At 47.4% G+C, this 24,651-nt stretch overlaps 1 protein-coding gene across 1 annotated transcript in view; it reads right to left on the bottom strand.

Moving 5' to 3' along the window:
- HGD (homogentisate 1,2-dioxygenase) overlaps positions 1-23,468 on the bottom strand; it is a 28,077-nt gene extending 4,609 nt beyond the window's left edge. The window contains exons 1-11 of the mRNA XM_062571724.1: positions 23,454-23,468; positions 16,759-16,830; positions 14,141-14,229; positions 12,152-12,257; positions 8,045-8,104; positions 7,193-7,284; positions 6,495-6,529; positions 4,890-4,969; positions 4,563-4,662; positions 2,010-2,134; positions 251-355 (exon numbers count right to left, since the gene is read on the bottom strand). Of these exons, the coding sequence (XP_062427708.1) occupies positions 251-355; positions 2,010-2,134; positions 4,563-4,662; positions 4,890-4,969; positions 6,495-6,529; positions 7,193-7,284; positions 8,045-8,104; positions 12,152-12,257; positions 14,141-14,229; positions 16,759-16,830; positions 23,454-23,468 (879 nt within the window). The remainder of the gene's footprint in view (positions 1-250; positions 356-2,009; positions 2,135-4,562; positions 4,663-4,889; positions 4,970-6,494; positions 6,530-7,192; positions 7,285-8,044; positions 8,105-12,151; positions 12,258-14,140; positions 14,230-16,758; positions 16,831-23,453) is intronic.
- Positions 23,469-24,651: the final 1,183 nt, after the last annotated feature.

Genomic DNA, 24,651 nt, shown 5'->3' with positions numbered 1-24,651 from the left:
GAAATTCTGTGCTGAGCTGCATAAAGCGATTTAATAAGCTGATTTACCTCCAGTTATGTCTATTTAGGAGGGTGTATTAACCCACAAGAGCTTGGTTTGGGCCCAGAGAAACAAGCTCAAGGGCTTTCACACAATTCCTTACAGGACAATATATTATTTAACAGGTGACGAGCCCTTGGAGCACAGGTCGAGTTTTGATCCTATGGTATTCACAAAGCATTGCCCTTTTTTGCACAGCTCCAGAACTTACCGCGTGGTCAAAAGCAACAGCGTTAATGACCATAAAGTTATCCAGATTGTATTTGTATGGCGTGTAGTTCCCATGCCAGGCTACAACATTGAAGGGGGAGAAATCCTATCAAAGCAATAAGAACAGAGAAGAAGATTACCATACAGGCCTCTCCAACGTGTTGCACGTGTACAGGGCACTCCCCTTTCTCAAATTAAGAATAGATTTAGTGCTGGTAAGCAGCACACTGACAGCATGGAGCATGAAGCCACCTAGCCATAGCCCACCGCTGTGAGGACATGGTTTTCCTCATCAAGGTTTTCCTCTTGCTCTAGAGGTGGGGAGCAGATTCAGTCTCCAAAGGCTGACTGTGCATGAACAAGGCTGACTGCAACACTGGCTCTCTAGTAAGGAAACCCTCGGTTTTCCCAGCAGCCCCAGCTACTGCTCTTTACCATTAGAAAGACGTGGAAAGCATGAGGCAAAGACTTTGAGCAAGTCTTTTGGTCAATCAAGCTTTTACAAACATCTTTATATTCCAATCCGCCAGAAGTGGAAAGATAAATAGGCCTACAAGGCAAGAGCTCAGTGCTGCTGGACCATTAGCTTCAGCAGCAGCAGGCCAGGCCAGTTGCTGAGACTGCAAATCAGTGCAGCTGTATATCCTATGTCATGCTCTGCCAGTCACTGTGCTTTAGTGTTTGAGGTGGATTGAGAACTGGCTGAAAGGCAGAGCTCAGAGGGTCATCATCAGCGTCACGGAGTCTAGCTGGAGGCCTGTGGCTAGTGGCGTCACCCAGGGCTCAGTGCTGGGTCCCATCCTGCTCAACTTATTCATCAATGACCTGGATGAGGGGACTGAGTGCCTCCTCAGCAAGTTTGCTGATGATACCAAGCTGGGAAGAGCGTCTGACACACCTGAGGGCTGTGCTGCCGTTCAGAGAGACCTGGACAGGCTGGAGAGCTGGGTGGAGAGGAACCTCATGAGGTTCAACAAGAGCAAGTGCAGAGTCCTGAACCTAGGGAGAAATAACCCTAGGCACCAGTAGAAGCTGGGAGCTGACCTTCTGGAGAGCAGCTCTGCAGAGAAGAACCTGGGAGTGCTGGTGGATGACAAGTTGACCATGAGCCAGCAATGTGCCCTTTTGGTCAGGAAGGAAAATGGTCTCCTGGGGTGCATTAGGAAGAGTGTTGCCAGCAGGTCGAGGGAGGTGACCCTGCCCCTCTACTCAGCCCTGGTGAGGCCTCATCTTGAGTACTGTGTCCAGTTCTGGGCTCTCCAGTACAAGAGAGACATGGAGCTACTGGTGAGAGTCCAGCGTAGAGCTACAAAGATGATGAGAGTATTGGAGCATGTGCCCTGTGAGGAACAGCTGCAAGAGCTGGGCCTGTTTAGCCTGGGGAAGAGCAGACTGAGGGGGGGATCTTATCAATGTACATAAGTACCTGAAGGGAGAGTGTCAAGGGGACAGGGACAAACTCTTCAGCTGTCCCGTGTGACAGGACAAGAGGCAATGGGCAGAAACTGAACCACAGGAAGTTCTGCCTGAATGTGAGGGGGAATTTCTTCACTGGGAGAGTGACGGAGCACTGGCACAGGTTGCCCAGAGAGGTTGTGGAGTCTCCTTCTCTGGAGATCTTCAAGGCCCACCTGGATGTAACCCTGTCTACCATGCTCTAGGTGACCCTGCTGGAGCAAGGGGGTTGGACTAGATGATCTCCAGAGGTCCCTTCCAACCTTACTGATTCTATGATCATCTGGCCTCCCTGATGTACTTACCTGCTGGGCTGCAAACAGCTTGCCCTGGTACTTGCTGATCACTGTGTAGCCCCCTGGCACTTGGCGATCCTCATACCATGCAACAGGCACCAAGAAATCCCGAGGGTTAGCCAGACCATTGGCTCCTAGGAGAGAAAGAAAAAAAAATGAAATCTTTGGGCAGCCTGCTAACGAAGTGAGGGGCTGTTACAATTTCCTGGCTTTGTGGGTGTCCTTCTGTGTTCTGAATGACCTTCTCATTGGTTCTCAGCCCACTACAAAACCTAAAATATTAATGTGCTTTTGCTCCTACGAGTAGGTAATTGTAATACATCCTAGCATTTAAGACCATTTCCCCTCATGTGTCTAATGTCCCCTTGTTTCTCTCTGAACAAAATTAATAGTTCATCCTCAGTTAAAGATGTGTAACAACTGGGAACTGAGCAAAAAAATGAGGGATGAATTGTTCTCTCTTCCTGGACAGCCTGCTGGTTGGACATTTAGCCATGGAGAAGTTGTGAGATATGTCATGAGGGTGTATACTTAGAAGAAAGTAATAAAATAAGGGCTGGTGATACAGAGTCCAGTCATATTGTGGGGCTGGTTAGTGCAAGGAGTGCATTTCAAAGTGCAAAACACCATATGGGTGCTAAAGCATTCTTCTTCTCATTAGTATTATTGTTACAAAGTGCTTTGAATTTCTGAGATAAAAATACAAGACGTTACTACCTGCTGCTGAGGTTTAACAGTCAGTTCTTTCCTCCAGCTGCCATTTTTCAAGTAGAAAGTGAAGTCAGAATAAAATAAGAACGAAATACAAAGGATCTTGCTCTCTGAGGGGAAGATGGGTAGGTGGTGAGAAGAGGAGCTCTCATAATGACTAGCCCCTGGAAAGGTTTTACAGGCAAGTGCATTCATTTTCTTTTCACTAGAAAGTAAATGTTATAATAGATTCCTGACTTGTGGAGACAGGGGGAAAAAAAAGAAAGAAAGAAAAAACACTTTCCAAGGGTGCCTAAAAAACTAGCTAATGGGAAAACTTCTTACAAATAGGTGGGTGTAACAATATCAGTAATCAAGTGGAGGGGCACAGAATGTAACAACTGGGTGAAGAGAAGGTACCTCAGCTTGCTAAAGGGAAAGCTGCTGAAAAATCACCATTGACTCAGTGTGGAAGTAGAGAGCACTCTTCGACCAGGACACATATGATATTTATTCAATTTCCTTCAAGCATGGCCAGTTTTTTAGATCTCACTGAGGGCTACAAAACAAACCCAATCTGGGGAAAAAGAAATAGAAATGAAAAAAAAAAAAAACCACCCTCCCCAAAACACTCGTCTAAAAGTGAAGAAATATTAGTTAATGTTGTAGTTACTTTAGCTGTTATAAGAGAAGTGAAACTGCATCGAGACTGTGTTAGTAGCAGTAACCAGGTCAATGTAGTATGAGGTATTTTCTCAGCAAGAGATGTACGGGGACAAGTATTTTGAGGATGAGAAAGGTGAGAAAACCTCAAACACTTCAGGGTTGGCTAGGAAGTGGTGGCTGTGAGGCTGGGACAGCTTCAGAGGAAGCTCAGGTGCCTTTCCTTGTTGGAATACCTCTGCCATGGCAGCAAGAGACGGTCTCTTCCCAATCATCTGTGACAGTGAGCAGAAGGGAAAGCTGCTGGCAGAGAGGAGCTGTGATTTATGAGGGAGTTAGACCTGTGCTCACTGAGAGCAGATTCATTCTGCCAGCACCAACCATGGAGATGTGAATGTGTTGCTGATCTGAGTCCTATGCTGCTCATTTTATTGATCTCTAATTTTCCAGGGGGAACAGTAGCTGACACTTCCCCTCGCCCTTCCTCCATTTTTTTTTTTTTTTTTTTTTTACAGTAGAGGAGAAGATAAAGGAAAACAACATAGTTTTCCCAGTACAGCTAGTTCACCATTTTTTTTCAAGTTCTCTTCCAGAAAAGAAAATTTCATACACCATTGTGGTTCATGATTGGGTGTTTACATGCTTTAATCAGGTATGGTCCCTCTGTGGCCAGCAGCAAGTTTCTCAGGTTGCACAGGCTGACACTGGCTTGTGCACACACGCGGGCATTTTTTCCTCTGGCATTTTACGTGGCTTTCCCATTGCACCATGACTCAGGCTGTGGGTTAGAAAGCAGAGTCAAGCCATCGGAGCAATGATGTTCTGAGAAGGCTATTAGCAAAAGCGGGGAAAAAACACTTGATAAATTCTAAAATGGAGGTTTGAGAATGGTGCCTCTGAACTCTGCCTTTCCTTTTTCTATGTAAATGCTCTCCAGTTACTTCAGATTATGCCCTATCAATAAATGAGAAGCACCAATGATAGGCTTTTGGAGTTTCTTTTGGTATGAGCAGGTTCAGAGCCAGCAGACCGGGACTCCCATCCTAGAAGGGAGAGAGAAAGTGGAAAAGGTGGTGGAAAAAAAATGGTCCCTTCGACCCCAGGGGAATATAGGGATGACTGAACCATCACATTTTTTTCAGTTTTTGGCTTGAAGATCCTCACTCTATCCCTGTGAAATTCACAGTAGGTCTGATGGGAGATCGTTACCGATGGGTCCCAGGTCAGGCAGCTCAAAGTGTGCACCGTACACCTCCAGGATGTAGCCTCTGGTCTCACCAAACACCTCCACACTGAAACGCATTCCTTGCTGGAGTAAAGAGAAAAAGCAAATACCAAGATTGTTTCAGAACTTTGCTGACGGACAAATCAAGGAGAGCTGCATGCAGGAGCTAGAAACGCTGCGGCTTTGCGAGCTGGGTGCAGAGACTGACCTAAGCAGGCAGCTCTCACATCGCCTCAGAGCTGCATTTATCCAGCTCTCAGAGCTCACCAAAGGCTGTTTAAGTTTGCTCCGCGGTCAGTCTGTGCCCTCACCTGGATTACGCAGATCTCATTGGGCTCCACTAGCAGCTTCCCAAACTCGGTTGTGATGAGCAGTTTCCCCTGCTGAGGCACTGTGGAGACAAAACGTGGGTAAAGGCAATTGAAGTGACAGATGCATGGGCAAAGGGTTTCTGGCCGGGGTTTCAGCGCTGGAAGCGGCAGCTTGAATGTCATCTTCCTTCTGCCTGGAGGGCAACAGGCCCCCAGGCAGCACCCGCTGGAAGTGCTGCGGGCCTTTTTTGCCCTACTTTAGGGCAGCACAGCGTCAGGAAGAGCTGCTCCCTGCTCTCTCTCACACATGGCCTTTCAGCAGAGGTGTCTGCACTGTGCAGAGGGCATTTAGACCAACTGCATGGTTCTCTGATCACAGCAGGTACCTTCCTCTCCTTCATTCCACTGCAAAAATGTCCTCCAGACCTGTCACATCTTTCACACTGAGCATGAGGACCAGCCCTCCCCCATATCATGCTCTCTTGCTGTAGAATTTGCCTCGCTCCCATCTACAGTGTGGTCCTGCCCTGGACCTCTGGGGCCAGACCCCACTAACTGGTGGATCAACTGCTCCACACAGCTTATGGGTGCTGGAGCGGAAGCTCTGGTGTTTCTCCACATCCAGGGGAATGCCTTGCTAGAAGTCACAGACTTGAGCAATCATTTTTGCCATTTAGCCTAGATAAATGGAACTTGATATGTTTGGGGCCATAGCTGTCCATCTCATGATCTTCACATAAAATAGTGCATGTACCTGTCCTTGCCATGTTGCAGTAGTGTGAGATGTCTGGGAATAACTAATTCTCTTTGCTGCCTGAAGGTAGAAATAATGCTTCACTTACGTCCACATTATTTTCTGTGACTGCCATGGTGCAGGACAGCTCACATTTTGACTTGACAAACCAGCAGATCTGCAAAACCTGTCCTAGTGCTTTTGCCTCACGGTGGTGAGAGGTGAACAAGTACAGATAAATAGTTATTTTATGGGAGAAGTGTTTTTTGCTGGTGAGCCCAAGGTATTTCTGCTCATCAGGCAAAAAAAGATTCAAGGAAAAAAAACAGGCTCTCAGTCTTCTAACACTAGTCAGAATTTCTTTCAGCATGTCTACATTTCATGTGCCAACCTCAACACTTTTCGTGGCACTTATCACAGTTGCCTAAGGCTGGGGGAATGCAGGAGCTAAGCTACCTTGCCAGATAGTCTTGGATTGAAGCAATGAAGGCATCTAGCTATGAGTTGTTCAGTAATCATAAGGCTTATGTTTTCCAGAAAACCTCCACAGTGTGTCCAATACCAATCTGCAGCGTTAAGAAAAATCTCTGAACATCTATCTTGCCAAGGAAGCTGGGTCACTTTTCAAGAACAAAGTTGAGTCCTGGTATAGACCTTTGCCCTCTGAGCTGCATGAGAGAGACGGAATGAGTCCAACAGCTCAGCTGGTGCCAAACCATCGAATTTGGATGGTGCAAGAGTGAGGCCAATCCTCTTCTCCAAATCCTTGCAGCTGGCTATAGGGGCCAAGTTCTGGAGGAACAAAGAGGCAGGCAGGTGGCAACCCACATGCACCCTCGTGGGGGGAATGAAAAGCCAAAGCATCCACTTACCTATCAGGAAGTCACCATCTGAATTATAAAAGCATCTAAAGAGAAAGAAGAACAGGGAGTTCAGGGTCTCATAAACTCCAGGCACCTGCACACTCTACAGACTATCACAGAGTCTTTGGGGCTGAGAGACTGGCATGGCAGAGATGTCCCCCTTCAGCACCAGCAATAGTTAGTGAATGTGACGTATGGGTGGGTATAAAGGAAGCAAGGAGGCTTAATGGGCATAACCTGAAGCAGGATCTCCTTCGAGCTCTGCCAGTTCCTTGTCTTTGTGACCTTGGGTGAAACAGTCTTTGTGAACTGGGGAAGAGGCTGACTCCCCCACCAACAGCTGCAAGGAGCTAGCAATGCTCCTGAGATGCTGTGTGCTTACTCGGTGCTCTTCGTCTCCCCGGGAGAACTCTGGACCCTGGGAAAAGAGCACCTCAATCTAGCATATCCCCTCTTGCTGCATCCCCATGTCCAGCTCTCTCCATCTCTTGATGGCTCCCCACCCTTTCACACTGGAGCATGACCTGCTTTACAAAGCCTGCCAGCCAAGCACTTTGGCTGCGTGCACAAGAACACAGGGACACAGAGCAAGTGCTACTGGCAGAGCAGGTGGCACCCCCTATCCAAGGGCAGCCCATTTTCCTGGCCTGTACGCTTGCAGGCGCTAGCCTGGAGAAGCCTGAGCCTCCAACATGCTAGTCACTGACCTGTCAAGCATGGAGGTGTTGCAGACAAAGATGTGGACAGCGATGCCGTTGCGTCCTCGGGGCTCGCCAGCACCACACAAGGTGTGCAGTCCCTGGAGACCAACCCACAACATCTGGAGTGAGTGACACACAGCTGGGTGGAGAGCAGCCCCCTTTCCTCCCTTCAACCCACTCCTTCCCTGAGGCTCGCCCCTCCCTCCCCACTCCGTGTACTGCTAACAGCCTTTCCATGAACAGCCTTTGTCCAGATGTGTTGTTGGCTTCTCTTTAACATCTTAAGGGATTCTCTGAAATCCCTGTAAGCTGGAGATTTTCAGTCCATGGTCTAGGAAGAGCTAGAGGTAGGGGCCATTTTGAAAGGTAGAGAGATAAGCTAAATCCACTGTCAGCTGAATGAATTCTCCCCACTTCCCTCTTGCAAATGCAGATGTGCGAAAACCACTGCTGTTTGCCGAACTTTGAGCATCCTCCAAAGTGCACCTACTGCCAGAACACTTTTTTTTTCTTTTTTTTTTTAAGGTTTCCTGTGATGGTGCGAATGTGCAAAACCACAGGGAAGTGGAAAGCCTCAGGGACTGGCGGAAAGGAGAGGAACCTGCATCCTCCTCCCGAGGTTGGGTACTCGGCTTGCAGGGGGCTGGAACGCTCTGCCCGCCTGCTCCAGGATGTGGGGCTGGACAGTACCTCTGTGCCTGTGCTGCTGATTCAGAGCCCTGAGCAACACCATCAACCCTCATGACCCCGCACACATCCCAGCCTCAGTTTCCCCCTCAGCAAAATTGGCAGTATGCACATCTAAACCCCAGGGAGTAATGAAGGTGAAGGATGCTGGGAAGCTCAGGCCTGACTTACACTCACGAAGTCCAGCTTATCCTGGGAGGCTTTCGGGATCTCGAAAGGTTTCCACCGCAGCTAGGTTCCAGCAAACCAAAAGCAAGCAAGAAAGAAACAGCAGTGGTTAAAGCATGAACGACAGAACGGGAGAAGAAAGCAGACCCTGTCCCCTCACCTGCCTGCCCTCAGCTACCTCAGGTGACTTTCTCTTTACGAGTGTATTTTGATTTATGCTGCTTTTTCCTTTTGAAGCATGATTTTGTAAAATAATTAGCTGACCTGTGTGGTGCCAAGGTTAAAATATAAAAATGCTGTCTCTTCCTCTATTACTAACAATGCTGTTGCGAGCAAAGAATTTCAAATGAGCTGGCTTTCCACAACTATATTTCCACACGCCTGTGCTTTGCTCTGCACTGGATGATTCATTCCCTTCATGACCCGAGCATAATGCTTCTTCTTGCTCAGCCGTATTTTCCCCATATCCAAAACACACATATCTATATCTACATGACAGGAAGCTGCGAGCTGCACTAATTAATTCCTGCAAAGCCTGGAGAGATCCTCAGACAGAAGGTGTCAGAGGACTCCAAAGTATTTATTACTGTTAATATCATCATCAGTACCTTTTCACAGTTGTTGGGAACGAGGTGCTGCAGCTGAGCACCTTCCATGGAAAAGGTTGTGGTATCAACTAGCCCAAACACCTGCAGCCATCGGGATGTGTTTGGGTCACAGTCAGATCTCCCTGCCAGCAGCCGAGAGAAGTATCCCCTGCGTTAATATTATTTACACAGGAATTCTTTCTTACGTTTAACTACATGACCTGGGAGCTCTTGCACTGTTTTTAGGCTGGTTTCCTAAGAAAACAACGCTTATGGGACTCTGTGCATGTGTGCGTCTGCCCTAGCCGATAATTTTGAACTCTGTGGAGAAATTTCAGCTAAAGTTGACAGGGGTGTATAGATGAACTAAATTCTCCTAAGTATCATGAAAAAACAGCTGACTGCCTAAGAAAAGTCTAAGAGGCCAAGTTTTGCACATCCACACCTCCATGCACATAGAGGGATGGCCGTGGCATGAGCCCACCTCGTCTCACAGACCGTCGTGAAGAAACAGCCAGGCTCGGGGAGTCTGGCTGCTTGCAGAACTGCTCTGTTTTTCCAAGAAAAATCAAACCGTGGGGCCCAAATGACTTGTCAGGGTCTCCTCAGACCTCCTGAGAGGAGGTCTAAGGACAAAACAGAAATACGACCACGCTGGACCCAGCAAACACATCGGCGAGTAACGCTGAGCAAAGCAGGGCTCCTCACTAATTCAATCACTGCTCCACAGGCCTGGCACTGCCGCTTGGCTCTCCTTGCTCCACTCTCCAGAGCCGTCTGCTTCTGAAGGATGTCCCACCGCAGGAGCCTGGGGGCAGGCCCCCTTTGCTTGGGCCAGCTGTGCTGCTCGCCCCCTCCTCCCACCTCTCCCTGCGCACAGGGAGGCAGAACTTGTGTGCGTGAAAGAGTTGTGAATTGCCCTGGTATACACCAAGCCTGGGAGGGTCTCAAGGATTAAGGGAGGAGGAGGAGGAGTTTAAAGGAGCATGGCTGGAGGCCTCTGTGAAGGAGAAAGGACGGTTTGGTTGTTAAAGGGCACAGCTGCGACACCAGTTTTCAGGCTCACCAGGCCACCTCTGTGATTGCAGGGACCACGAGACTCCAGGTTGTGCTTCTTTCTTGATAAGACGGGAACGAGTAGTGGGGTTCAAAGCTTATTTTCTGAAGGCCACAGAGTGCTTTGAAGGAAGGGATAAGAGAGAGCTGGAGAAGAGCACAGGTGTCATTTGCTTTTTAGCTATACGACCCACAGCTGGGACGAAAGATGAGCTAAGAGCTCACACAAACCCAGCCAGGGACTGGCATATGTTACAACCAGGAAAAAGGCTGGGCACGATGAAGGAGATGGCAGCCCAGGCTCCACTGTCTACCAAGACATTTGCTGCTGGGCAATGACTCATGAAGAGACCCAGGTGGCTCAATGCTGGTGCTTGCTCAAGATCAAACTGCTCAGAGGTTGGACAGAGAGGAACAGGCTGCTGGAAAAGTTGCTTCATCTGGAAGGGGATGCCAAGTGCACCTGTCAGCAGGTCAGATGTGACCCCTGTGAGGTATTTACACATACCAGATGAGCTAATAAAATAGCGATGAACCTCATTTTTGGCTTTTTAACTTCTTCCAAGCATATTTTCCTTTGTTTTTGTTCCTGCTAAGGCAACTGCCCAAATGTGAACTTAGCATAAATGCAAAGCATAGGCACAATAAGTTCTTGAATCTGCTGCCAGTCTGAAGCAAGGACTCAGCAGTGTGAACTTCCTTGTCTCCTGTTTAGGAGCGTGACAGCTGTGCAGGCCAGTGATGACATTTCAATATGAACTATTCATCTGCTGATTGCTTTAAGCCTTCAGGATTGGGAATTGGGAACCACTGGCAGAAAGGACACACAGAAGGAAGGAGAGAGAAGACCCAGAAGACAGGAGAGAGAGAGAGAGAGAGAAAGACTAGGGAAAAGAAGGGAAATAAATGTCAGGTATAAACATGGCCTAAAGGGGAGCAAATTTTTCTCACTGAGGAATATCAAAGATGACAGCAACTCTACAGATTAAACAATAAGTATAGTACAGTTCCCATGTAACAGCTTCATTTTCACTTTGGTCTCTGTGGAAACCTCTGGAGTTCTCATTACTGCTGAACAAGAATAGTGGGAAATCAATGCATAAGCCAGAATATTGATCATAGCTGAAAATGGCATCTGGCTCTGTCTCCTCCAAAGGGTTTGCAAGCCGCTGGGCCACGGCTGGGCTTTGTGCTCCTTTTGTCTGGTGCATGTTTGTTGTGTTTGGCATTCTCAGACATAAGAACATATGAATGAGGACACTGATTCAGAAAAGAAGTCCATAATATCCAACAGCAGCCAGCAGTGGGTGCTTAAAATGAGGAAACTTATTTTGTTACTTCCTCTGCCAGATTCCAGTGTCTGTGGTGCTCCTGAGATATGGTGTCTCCATGTTTGGTATTACTTAACAGGTTTTCTCTCTCCACATTTGTCCAATCTGAACCCACATAAACCCTTAGCACTCCCAACATCTTGTGAGGATGACTTCCACAGTTCTTGTACTTTCTGATGGAAGCCCTCCTCCTTCCTTTTTAAATTCGCCATTAGTCAGGGCTATTCACTTTCCCAGCCATCCCTTTCCCAGAGTCATCTCTTTCCCAAGCTGCAGAGCTTTCTTCTGCTTCAGCATTTCTTCTATGGATGCCTCCCCCATGGCTAGTCCCTAAAGTAGCAGATGTAGTGCATGTAAACAGCCTGCAATGCTTGAGAGACAGGCACCTTGGAAATACCTTAATCACAAATAACCGTAATCTTAGATGCAGGTTATGAAAGGGCATCAGGGATGGATGAGGTGATAACAGACGTCACTGGAGCTTCATCTGAGATGGAGCACCAATGACATCTAAATACTGCTCCTTGGTGAGTGACTGGAAAACATATTCCAGCAGAAGTGGGAAAATATTTAGACAAATGGCAAGGCTGCCAGAAGGCTAGAAATTAGCTAATGATGATGCATCAAAGGGCAAAACCTGAGAGGAGCTAAAACCAATGAACAAGAGATTATGCTGAGAAGAGAATGGCAGGAGGAGAGAGCCAGATTAGCAAAGCCAAACGTTCTGGGGCTGGCAGGGAAGAAATCATGATTAAAGATGATGGCAAGGCCGTAAGAAAGGAAGACAAATGCCATGTCGCCACGTGACTCTCTAGAATGAAGCTTGATTTCCCACGAGGGCTGCAGACAAGCAGGCTGGAAGCCAGCAGCCTCTCCAAAAGCCCGGGAAGGGAGAGGAGAGATAGCAGAGACGTGCTGCTGCTCGGCCTGCTGGGCAGGGCATGATGAGCTTTTTATGGAGCAAATGGGAGAGGATGCAGCTATTAAAAGTACTTTTGGGATTTAACTCGACTAGAATTTGGCTTGAGCAAATAAATGCTCACAGCCACACAAATGGTGCTTCATGTTGCAGGTTAGCTGTAAAACCCATGACAGAGCTCAGCAAGGCTGGCCAGGGTGCTTCCCGGCGTGGTTACCTGGTTGGGGTCAGGCTCAATGTCATCCCAGCTGTGTGTCAAGTGGCCCTCTTCAAGAGGCTGGAAGGGTTTGTGGCAAACAGACGGGAGGATCCGATACAGCCAGCTAGAAAGAAAGAAAAGACTTAGATTAGGCTGGGGAAGAGGCTAAATTCTCTGAATGACTGCTGGCTGATTTAACTCCTCAAGACGTGAATGAAATTCCCCTCGCAGCAGCTGAACCAAAAGGTATCTTAAATCTCAAACATATTTCACAGCTAGAGACATTCAGAGAGATATGGATTCTTTTCTAGGCTCTGAGTACACACAGGAAAAGCTGTTAAACGTAGGTAGATGTCTACACGTGTGTTTATATATAATCACATACAGACACACAGATGTATAAATATATATATATGTGTGTGTGTGTATACACACACACACATTTATGTGTGTGTATATATATATATATTTATATTAAATTATTATATATAAATATTTATATATTTATATATATATATATGTAAAATAAAAAGACAAAGCTTAGCTTTACCTGTGGCTGAAATACAGCTCTCTATGGGGTGAAGGCTATTTAACCAGAGCTACAAAGCTGTTCAAAGAAGGCAGGGAAGAGCACAGTGTCTAAATGAAACCTCAGAGGAGCTTTCAGGAGACAGCAGATCACAGCCAGCATTTGCATTTCGATAGGTTACTGAAAGTCGCATCCTGTACTTGGCTGATTGCATCCATAGGCTCATCAGTGAAGGGAGTGAAGATCAGCATTTTAGGTATGACACTGCCCAACACTGTGGGGGGCCTCCTGTATCTTCATCACTCTCGGGGTTTCTTTCTAGGGGTCTCTGTCCAAGCAGTGGCCCTGCTCAGGCTGTGAGATCTTCTAGTCCCTGGCCTGATCAATTTAACTGCTGGGTTTGCCAGCAAAGGCTCCTGGCCTTGCTAGTTTGGGTCACCAACCACCCCAGAGCCATTTGCTGAGCTGCAGTAAGGGTCAAAGCGAGGGGAAATGATCTGGGCTATTCTGCTACTCCTCTAAGGAGAGAAATGCAGCAGTGCCTTGGGTCGGTATATGTGGGTTTCTGCACTAGTGCTCTCCTTCCTTTCTGTTGCTTGTGCCCGTTGCTACAGCTCCTGCTTCCCATCTCCGTACCCAGCGTCACAGCCAGCACACCTGCTTCATGTACAGCCGAGCCAGAAGAAGGGCTTTTAACCAGGCAGGAGGGTAGAGGTAAGCACAAAAGCCTGAGCTAGTCAGGGCTGCCAAAGCCTCTGATGTGTTAACGGTGTTGGTTGCAGTTTGGCTGGGTGGGTGGGAGAGGGGAGGAGGCAGCTCTCCCTGGAGAGCTGGAAAATTTCCATCAAGGACATCTTCGTGCAGCAAACAATGATTCATCCCCTTTCCCACACACGGCAAGAGCTGGCATCAGCCCGGCAATCGGAGCACTGCTAGGCAGCTCGATGATGCATTCACCTTTCGCTTGAAGGAACAGAAAGGACAGAAAAGCCTTTGTGGGAAAAGCAAAACGATAAACTCTTCTTCTGCAATCAGATAATGGCCAGAGCAAGATGACCGAGACGGAGCAGTGCAGGGCATTTGCTTCAGAGTAGAACAAGCTGTCTCCAGTAGCTGCTGGGATGGCATGGTGGCAAGCAGCATGCCAGGGGCAGGCGCTGGCCTGAGCCGCTGGAGCACTGCGAAATGGTGCAGCACGAACTAGCCCTCGCCGGTCCTGGCCAGAGGGTAGGGGCTGCTCCTATGGTGAGGGAAAAGTCATGCTCCAAGGTGAATTTCTGACACTGTCAGTTATGTTAGCTTATGAGTGCCAGCTCCAGCAGTGAAGTATTTTGAATGTGTCCTCTCAGTGTTCCCCACTGACAAGGGCTGCAGAAAAGGCTAGTTGCATGGAGCCAGCCCATCCATTGCTCCCTGATGCTTGCTCCCTCCACACACACACATCATCTGGTCGCTGCTCGGGGTCAGTGTTACGGTACCTTCTCTTATTCGTGGGCCGGGGACAGGTAAAAGCAGAGCCCGAGAGCTGTTCTGCATACAGGCCGTATGGACAGACTTGCGGGTTATTCTGATTGGAGAGAAAAATAAAGAGTGAGATGCAACAGCAGAGGTTTCCACTCTCAGGTCCCTAGCAGGGAATGGCGCTAGGCACCTGGCAGCCTGATGCCATGAGATGGAGTGCATCCTTGCTACTGCATGGTCCGATTCGCAGCCCAGGCAGTGATATTATCCTACTGTCATGAGGCTTAGATAGCCAGCAGGTATCATCCAGAGCTCAGAGTAGATTCACCGGCTGCTGGAGCAATCTGTAAAGGGCATTTGGGGGCATCTACAAAAGAAACATATGGGCAAAGGGAACTAATAACAAAGTTCATAAAATACAAAGCAGATTATTAAGCACACCTTTTAGAGGCCAGTTATCCAGAGGGGCTGCTCGAGCATGGGGAAACATCAAGTTTCTCCAGTTTTTGCAGAGAGATGATAAGGGCTCCCACCCTACCGAAGCTGCGTGCTCTGACATGCTGACCCCTCTTTCCTGGCCTGCCCTCTGCCTAGAAGAGGGGTGCCCAGAGCAGACGTTTCCATGGGGTAACGCTGCCTTCTGCCAGTGCAGCTGGTTACCCATGAGCAGGAATGATCTGTGTGGGAGTCTTTGCTTTTCTGCAGGGCTTCTGGGCAATGACATTCCTTCTCTGGAGCGCAAAGGACACGCTTTCTCCTTTGGAGAGCCGTGGGTACACGCTAGCACAGGTTTAACAGCTCTTATGAGTTTGTGACTTCTCAGAGAAGAGCAGCTAAACATTTTGATCTAAGTAGGCCAGTATCTATTTGAGACCAGCGAGAAACAAAGGCATCTGAGCGCAGGGAGAAATGCCCCGGTGGGACAGCCGACCGGCACTTGCTCTCTCAGCTCCCCCTTGCAGGGCCCAGCTTAGCATCCTGCCACCCAGCTGCAGCTGAGGAGACCAGTCACCCACACAGTATCAGCACTGCCCTGGCAGGTTAATGTAAGGAAGAGGTAAAACACTCGTGTAACGCACATAGCTTTCCAGCCCTCCAGCTTTATCCTGTCAGTGTGGGTGCGCAGTGAAGCAGAGGGATCAATAGCCCTTGTCATTTTTATCTTAGCCAGCATTACTGCAGATGCCAGCCTTATAAATACTGCAGAGGGGAAAGGATCCACCCTTGGGACTGGAGATTTTTTTGTCTCACTCCTTCTCAGATTTTCTATTAACTCTTTTGACACTGAGTCCAAACTCTGTCCAGATGAGGGTATCTCAGCCGGGAACTGGAGGACTGCATTTAATTTACATGCACCGGCATGAATTTCAGATGTCCTCACCCTATAGAGAGTGGTGTTGCCAAGGGAAGTTACAGATTGCAGCCTGCAAGGAGCGCGCTTTGGCCCGAGGCTGGAGGCACTGCTTGTTCAGATCGGCAGCCACTGCTGCTGTCGATCTCCTGGTCACAGGGTGCCTCTCTCACACACCTTTTCTCTACCCGTCTGCTATAGCCGTTCTCAGAAACGAGACGCTGCGCTAGTCTCTGATCCAGCACAGCAATTTCTCTTTCTCACAGGTATACCATAGTGTAATGCAGAGCTGGGGGACCTACATATACATTTAGCTCATCCTGGTCTTGTGAGTTACTCTCCATACTGGCATCCTTCATGTAAAATGTCGGAATTGGAGAGATACAAGAAAGTCAGGAAATGCTCTGGGTGAAGTTCCCTGTTTAACCTTAGCTCTGCACACTATGATGTATGCAGATGATGAAGAGCTGACTTGCACCAAGGGAAATCATTAAGTAAGCATAAAATGCTGCCATGCAAATCTAAGGGATTACACGAGATTCAAGGGAGGGCACAACAAGCCTCACAAATTTAAGCTATTATAAAGGAGACCAACATAAAGGAGGTGAGAGAGTTTCAGTTCTTCAATGATTCGTTCTCACATCCATGGACTGAGCGGATAGCAACAAAGGGGTGGTGATGCCTTTCTTTAAAACCAAACAAACCAATATAATTTATTGTAATCTAATATGTTTACATTTATTTACTTTTAACAATAAAACTGTCATTTATTGCTGCATCCATTCCTGACCCTTCCTTACAGAGAAGCTGCTGTCCTGTCACAGGCCTATCCTCCAGCTTATTCAAAATCAACTCCTATAGAAATCCCGAAAGCCACATCCTCTGTGTGAGCACCTTCTCTCTGCCAAGCTGCACGCTTCTACTCCAATTTATTCCGGTGCTAGAGCCAATTGCTTCATCCCCAACGTGGCCAAGCCATTTTTATTCCAAACTCCTTTCTGAAAAAAAAAAGCTACTGACCAGAAGTAACTCAGAATAGCCTCAACCTCCAAGGTGAAACTTGGAAGTTCTCAAAGAACTTGAGAACAGATAGTCTGAATGGAAATCTTTAATTCTGATTTTTGCCAGCGTCTTAATATTCTAGTCCCTCATAAAGAAGGCTCCCGAACATTTTTGTGGCGGCAGAGAAAAGAATGGAAATGTTTTCAGACAAAAAGAAACACAGGGAACAGATATTCAGTCTACTCCATGACATTTAAAATAACACATTAAAGAACTTGGTACCTGTCCCTCTGGTAAAGCTCCAGGGCAGCGCGAATCCTCAGAAGCGTGTTCATTTCCAAATCCGGACATGTACTGTAAAATAAACCCCACAAACACATCAGTGATTTAAAACGTGAGCAAAACCTCCCCAAACAATCTAACCCTTAAGTTTTTTTTTCCAAACTCTTTGTATACACTGAGATTTGCTCAGGTGATCTACCTGTTTATCTCCATGGACCATTTTCTCAGCTCCTCAGTGTGAGATTGCCTTCATTAGCTAACCATGTGCTTGACTGGGAAAAACAGACAGGATTTCCTATTCTATTGAATCTGCACGTACGTGTTGATCACATCTGGCACCAGTTAGAAGCATGCCAAATAACATGTATATAGTATGACTCAAGAACAGCAGGGGGATGTACAGGAAAAAGAAGCACGCACCAATATTCTGGAAGCATGCTAGCTACCGTCGAAGTTAAAACTGCCACCAACTTAAAAGTGGATTTCCTCAATATGTGCTACAGTCTACAGACTGCCTTGTAAATGAGTGCACTGAGTCACGGCCTTCAGGTACTTAGGGACTGAAATGGGGAGCCACTTGGCTCTGGGCTTCTTGTGATAAGTCTTGTGACCCATCCCCATGACCAACAGTCTGAAAAAAATCAGAACTTGGTCAGGATGAAGGGGAAAGGAAACTCTGCTGGGACTTAAACTGTGTCATAGATTTGACCTAAATTAATATCACCCGGTTGGGATTGAGCTCTGCCACCATGGCGGCAAGCAAAGATTAAACCATTACCAGGTTATAATCCAGTCCTCTAAGGCAATGCCCACCGAAGAAACACATACATGGAAGGAATAGACCTGTGTGCTCTCCTAGGCTTGCTCTGCTTATACCTGCTGTGGGAGAGCATGGCTAAAAGCTGCAAGGACACCAGAGACTGCAGCCCCCAGCTCTACATCATTGCTGAGAAAAGCCCTGCAATAAGCCTGAGACACAAGAGGGAAGAAGGTGTAACAGAGAGCTCAACTTTGCATTGACAGAAATGTAAATATAGTCCCCTCGCATCCTATAGAAAGGCATGAAGCAGCTCCGTTGAACTCTGCATGAACGCAGAGGTACTTTGGCCGTGATCCATGGGTTCAGTGTCAAGGCCTGGAGAGAGAGTTAAATATTAATGTTCCCCTCTACCAACTGCAGGAGCGTCTGGGCTGCTTGTCTGATTTAACGCAGCAGAGCTGGGATCGCAAAGCCTGGGAGCCCTAACGCTTGGGCTACGATACGGTCACACATGCTACTCATGCGCACCCTACAGCTACACTAACGTAGCTACACAACCGCCGTACTCATGCACCAAAACAGCTAACCCTAGGTCCAAGCATTGACACATCACAGCAAATGCCAGCCACCCTCCCATGGGCGTGCTCTAATAGGTAGGGAGGACAGACGTCCTGTAGATAGGGGTGAGGGAGGGTCAGCACCATGCCGAAGCCTCCAGTGCTTGCGGGCTGGGTCTGAAAAATGCTCAAGGGGTCTCGCCTGTGGGCTGAAGTCTGTTAGAAAAGGCCATGCATTGCCAGAGGGACCAAGACTGGCTGAAGCCCTGCTTGGCCTGAACCTGAAAACATCTTGGTTTCAGTAGGTTAAAAGAGGATATTTCTCTCCTCCTTCTTACAAATGAACATAAATTGATAGGACTGTGCTCTCTACAGAGTTCTGCAAGAAGCATATTGATATGCAAAGCAGCAGGTCACCTAAGCAGCCTTGGCAAGTGTATTGTACTGGAGTGTTTCTTCCTTTCTTTCTTTCCTTAGTTCTTTTTTTTTTCTTTTTTTTTTTTCTCTCTTTTAAACGGAAATGCAGCAATACCTAATGGGACTGCAGCAGTTCCAGAATTAACCAAGCCCTCTTTGCTGCATTCGCCTTTGCCAGCAATGTAAAGGTGGTGGCAGCATTAGCTTGCACAACAGCCTTGGCGAAAAGGCAGGAGGAGGAAAGGGGGGAGAAGAGGAGGGAGGTTTTTCTTATCTTCTCAAGGTCCAGCTGGTGAGGCCTGGCAGGCTCTGCCATTGGCACAGCGGGGAGAGGGTTAACACAACATGCCTTCTGCTCTGCCAGACATCATGCATACCTGCAAAATGTTCTGAACTAAAGCTGGCGGAGAGGGGGAAGGCCATGGTGTGTGGTTCTTCCACGACACAGTTAGTTTGCACATCTGGTACCCTGGGTGTGCTCCACAGCCGCCCAGGAGTCAAGGAGGACTGAGGCTTCCCACTGCCCCAGGGCTGTGCTGGGAAAAACCCTTCACCCAGTCTTCAGGAGAAAAAGCCAGTGACCCACACAGCTGCCCTGCCCCAGCTGCTGCATCCCGGTTAGGCTCCCCCCAGAGCCCCTTTGCTACTGTTTACTGCAATAAGGGAAGGAAAAAAAAAATCAGCAGCAAGCGGTTTGTGCTGGCAGCTCCTCCATGCAGTCCGTTCATGCTGCACTGCACCTTGCCCAGCCTGCAGCAGGTGGCTCTTGGGTCCTTGGGGCTGCAGAGTTCCACCAGGCTGGACAGACAGCTGCAGGAAGGGAGCTGCCGGGGGCTCGGTGAGCAGAGCCCAGGGGGGAGCTGGCGCTCCAGGGGGGGCACATCTCACCCTGCAGGAACTCTGCGCTGCTGTGCCCACCTCACCGCTGGGAACCAGGCTGGGGAAAGCTGCTGCATCACTGTTTGGTCACATCAGTTTTCCTTGCTGTGAAAAAAATATCCTCAGGTAATTGCATTGAGAGCTACGAAAAAAAAAAGGAAAAAAAAAAAGAAAAAAAGAAAAGACACTTCCCTCTCATTGGCAGGGCTGTAGCTGAGGGAGAGAAAGCTTTGCCCTGCTAGTGATTTATTGGACTGAGTTGGGTTCCAAGGATTTGCTTGGCTGTTTGGTGTGGGCTTTCTCACCCACTTGCTTTATTTTGTCTTTCCCTATGGCATGCCTCAGAAAGACTCATCTCTTCTTTAGTCCCTTAGAGGTCAGTTTAAAACACTACTTGATCTGCCAAAAAAGTCCTACCTCAGCACGCCTGCAAAAACAGAGCTGGTGAGCTAAAGCCTATTTGAATGTTCATGTTATGGGTTGGGGGAGGTGTGTTTGTTTGGTTTTGATTTGTTCCAAAAATCACTGTTGTCAAATGCTAAAAATATGAAAGAACTCAAATGCTTCAGCCTGAGGGAGAGCCAGTGCTCAGCTATTGCTCCGACCCCAGCTCATGCAGACCGTGACTAAAGTGATGAGCATCGTGTGACTGCTGCAGGAGGCTTTTCCGCCAAAGCTGGTGGATTCAGCTGGTCCTACTGAACGACTTCCCTCATCTGCTGTCTCCACAGAGCAGGCACAGTTGCCAGGCCAACTGTCCTCTCCCCTTGCCAGCAAGAGGGGGTCCTGGGAGGTGCTGGGGCACAGCACTTGGTCATTTGTCCTGGTGGTGCTTCATTCTCCAGGACACTCTCCGAGCACCTCGCGTGGCCTCTGCTGTTGTGGGCTGGTCTGGAGCAATGGCATGAGGATCAAATGCCCCATGTGGCTTCTCCCTGGTGACCCTCTGGGTGTGCACACCCCACCTCTCTGCTTGCTTTGCACGTCATGATCACGAGCCAGGTCCCAGAAGGTCTTCTCACTTTGGTGGTCCCCAACAGATGTGGGGGGGCTCTGTCTACACAAGTTTGCTGGTGGGAATGAAACCCAAACCAGAGCATCTTTCTAGAAGATGCTGGAAAGCTGAAAATTAACTCTTCTTTTCTGTGACAGGAAACTAGATTTTTAGTCCAAAGTGACCTCCCTTTACGTCTCTCTCTCATCTTCATGACTCCTAGCAATATTCTGAGCAGCCCCAGGTCAGGTAGGTTGATAAGGGACTATTTTGTGTAACTGAACAGATCCTTTCTCTGTAAAACAAAAACTTCTCTACAGTCCTTTATTTTCACTTCTGCTTTTAATTACTATTTCTAATATTTTGTTCATGATCCTGTAGCCAGGATTTAAAATTGTAAATTTGATTTTAGAAATTTATCTGATTGCACTTTGTATTTGTTTTGCCATTTTTCAATAAGAAGGGAGACAGAAGCCCAGCACAATGCAAAAAGCTCAGCAAAGCTCATCGACTGGAACAACTGGGATGCAAAGCAGAATGCTCTCAATGGGTATCAAACCCTGGCCTGTGAACCACAACCTTTTGCTCACTAGAAAGCAGGCATGGGAAAAAATGCATTTGAAGTTTGAATACATAAACTGCAATATAATTAAGACCTTTCTTCAAACACTGCATAATATGTTTCTCAATCAGCAGCTGCTGCAGGTTGCAGAAAAACAACAGCCGTTCCTATCCAAAAGCACAGCACTTTGTTTCAGCTCAGCTAGTTGACACAGGAGCGTCTAACACAACCTGCAACATCCAGGAAATAAAAATACGAGGCCACAGACAAGGCAGGCCTGTGTGAGGCTCCACAGCCACATGGTAGCACAAGAAAAAAAAGCTTTGATGACAACTACTGCACCCTAACCTTAACTCTGCCCCATGGGGTTGCAGGACTACAGGTAAAGCCTATGGCCAGTGTCTGTGACCATGGCAAATGTCATGGTATTGCAGAGTTTATGAACAGCACTGGCACAAGCTGACACACATTCAACTGCTGGGAGAGGAGCAAGTGGATAGACCACCCCTAACAAGCTCTTCTTGGGCTGTTTTAGCATTTGAATTTCCAATCGGTTGAGGGAACTTACTTCTTTGAGCAGTGCAGGGGAACCAAAGCCTCCAGGGAAGTCCCCAGCCAGTTCAAGAGTGCTCATTTGGAACTGGCCAGTCACTTTGCCTTCCTTCAAGACAGGATAAACATTAGGTAGAGGGAACATCTCTAGGTATCTGGACGGCACTTGCTCAACTATTGCCTGCTCAAGTGTCTAAGAGGGGAGGCACTGGCAACAGACCTGGTATGTCCTTGTGGACAGCTCTGTGTCCCTCTCCACTCAATGCGCTGTCACTGCCAAAATGGCCAACAAGGTGCAAGTGTTTCTAGGAAGGAAATGGAGACTAAGACAGAAAATACTGCCATGGCCATAACAGAAAGCACTAGGCCCCTCATCCGGAGTGATACAAGACTGGGCTGTCTCACTGCTGAAAGAGGACAGTGAAAGCTGAGGGAGTTTCAGAGATGGCAAGGAAGAGGCACAGGAGATTTTATCATATGAAGAAGAATGGAAAAGACAGGACTCTTCAGAGATGAGTAAGAAGACATATGAGAATGCTGTATAAAATAATGAATGCTTCTGAAGAAGATGAAAGAATGCTTTTGCTTAGTCACACAAGAAAAAGGGCTATTCAATGAGACAAAGAGGCAGCAAGTTTAAAATCGATATAAGCAAGTCCTTTCCCTCACATCCATCATGAGTCAGTGGAAGCCATTGCTGAATGATAGTCCTGGGTCATAAAGGATGGGAAGCACATGTGTATATGTGTGTGTATGTATATACATATATATATATATGTACTTATACATGCAACCATGCACACTTTTTTATTTACATATATATATATACACACATGCATATGTATCAGAAGTATCCGGAACTTGACATATGCTTAAAAACAATGGCAGCTCCAAGGTCTGGGGAGGAGCATGGGCATATCAGAGCATATCAGCTCTTGACACCCCCAGCAGTTGTGGGAGGAGATGGTGCTGTGCCTGCCTGCTATGGGTCTATTCATGCATCCCTATGACACAGGGGTGACTGACACCCACTGCTAAGGCATCAAAGTGCTGATGGCAATGTTTATGTTTCTATGAATAAATAATAAAACAGTAACCTCCTGGCCTTGTTCCAAAACTCCCCCATGCTTGACAGCAGACTCTGACAAAACGCGGAGGGGAAAGTTCCCGTTGGCTGCCCTGTAGCACTAACAGGGAGTGCTGGAGCTCAGAGGAGAAGACATGACTCGTGCCAGGAAAACGGTGCTAAAGCCTGATCTGGAGCCCGAGCGTCCCTGCTTGCCATGCCCTGCTGTATCCCCTTGGCAAGGCATTTCCCATGATCCCAGGAATTCCCACAGCAAAGCAAGTGCTTGTGCCCGGGGCTGCTGGGGAAGTTCCCAGTGAAGGTTGCAACAGCTGGGCAGATGTTACAAGCCAGAGCTCATAGGCTGAGGGGGAAACACCCTCCTGGCAGCCAGAGTGGAAGGAGGGGGATGTGTGGAGGGAGGGGAGAAGAACAAATACCTTACCGAAAAGCTCTTGAACTGGGACAGACTGATCAAGAATGATTTCAAAAGGATGAAAAGAGAGATTTAAAAACCTGTTCAAATGAAACTCAGCAAAAGCCTTTATCCCAAGAGACATTTAAACACACCTTGATACACAGAAGAGAGGCACATTAAAACTAAATGAAATAGTCACGCTATATCTGGCCAAAAAAACTGTATCAGCCCAAACCCGGACCTCACACCTTTTGCTTTCAGCCTGACAGTTTTCTGCCAGCTCATTCTCACCAACCTCCCTCCACAGGGACCACTTTCACCCCACATATTCAGTCCTCATTGCAGACAAACTCCAGCAAACACCCAAAATGGAAACTCGATGGAAAAGTAATTTTCTTCCAGCAATGAAGCAGAGGAACAGAGGTGTTGAGGAGGGGGGTTTTCCACACACAGTCCCATAGCTGGCACTCGCAGGTGCCTTGTCCCTTACCTTCAACCCAGGCATCTCCCCCTGCTTCCTTTGTCACTCTGAGCAGATGCAAACTCCAAGCAGGTATTTGGCCAAAGTGATCGGTCGTTGCCTTCTTCAAACAAATGCTTCTAGATGATACTTTTTGGGTGACAGCAGCTGCATGGACCAAACTGGGCTGAGTGCAAACGGACTGTGCCGTAAGTGAGAAAGTCCAAAGGAGTTTTCAAACTGTTTACTCAGCCCAGTCTGCATTTAACCAAACACAGGCCTTTCTCCATTGAACCAATCCATGGACTTATTTAAAGATAAATGTTCCCTCAAAGTTCCCTCACAGCTCCTTTTCCCGTTAACTGTTAAAAAATGAACTCTAATTCCTACACACTGGGGAAAAAAGAAGGTACTTAACACTTAAGAGCAAAAAAAAAAAAAAAAAAAAAAAAAAAGCCATTTTTGCAACAGTTTTATAACACTCTTTGGAAAATTATACCTCTAGCAATTTTCACATATGGTACTCTAAATGTGTAACAAATATTTGTTCATTATGCTTCTGAGCTAGACTACTTTGTGTACACAAGGGGTAGAAAGGATCACATCCCAGCTCTGGTGAAGATAGTGATATTTGTGAAACCCTGTGTAGCAACATTACGCAGCAGTTTTGGGCCAAAAGTAAAGGAGGATTCTCTATCCCAGTGATTAGAGCTAGTGAAGAGGGCTTTTAAAATTCTGAAATATTTACAGTTTCAAGAAAGCTGTTGTTGAATAAGGACAGGAGCAGAACAAAGCAAGTAGCTACAGAATTCTAATGAAAATAACTTTGCATTTCCACAAGTTGTAGAAAAAATAATTGATGTTATTTATTTTTACTTTGGATTCTTCTCTCTCCTCAAAGGAAAGGAAAAAAAAAAGCAATATTTTCTCCTTTCTTTAGCTTGTTCTTCTACTGGTCTTTCCAGGAGGAAGTCTGGAGGGCACAGGCTGAAATCTGAACGTGACCCTGGCATTAACATCCACTCATCTCCTGAAGCACCCTGGAAGCCTTCACTCCCCACAGTAGTGACCAGCTAGTGTGACGCCATGGCAGTCAGAGGGAGTTGTGGCTCCAAGAGGGGCAAGTCTCAACATTTTTTCTTTGCTAAAGACCAGTAGGTCTCCATACCACTCTGAGTAATATTTCAGAGCCACAGGGAGCTGCCACTTTTTAAGTGCTGCAGAGGAG

The sequence above is a fragment of the Rhea pennata genome, chromosome 1 (assembly GCF_028389875.1).
Source record: "Rhea pennata isolate bPtePen1 chromosome 1, bPtePen1.pri, whole genome shotgun sequence".
Classification (NCBI taxonomy): domain Eukaryota; kingdom Metazoa; phylum Chordata; class Aves; order Rheiformes; family Rheidae; genus Rhea; species Rhea pennata.
This window is presented reverse-complemented; position numbering and strand designations above follow the sequence as displayed.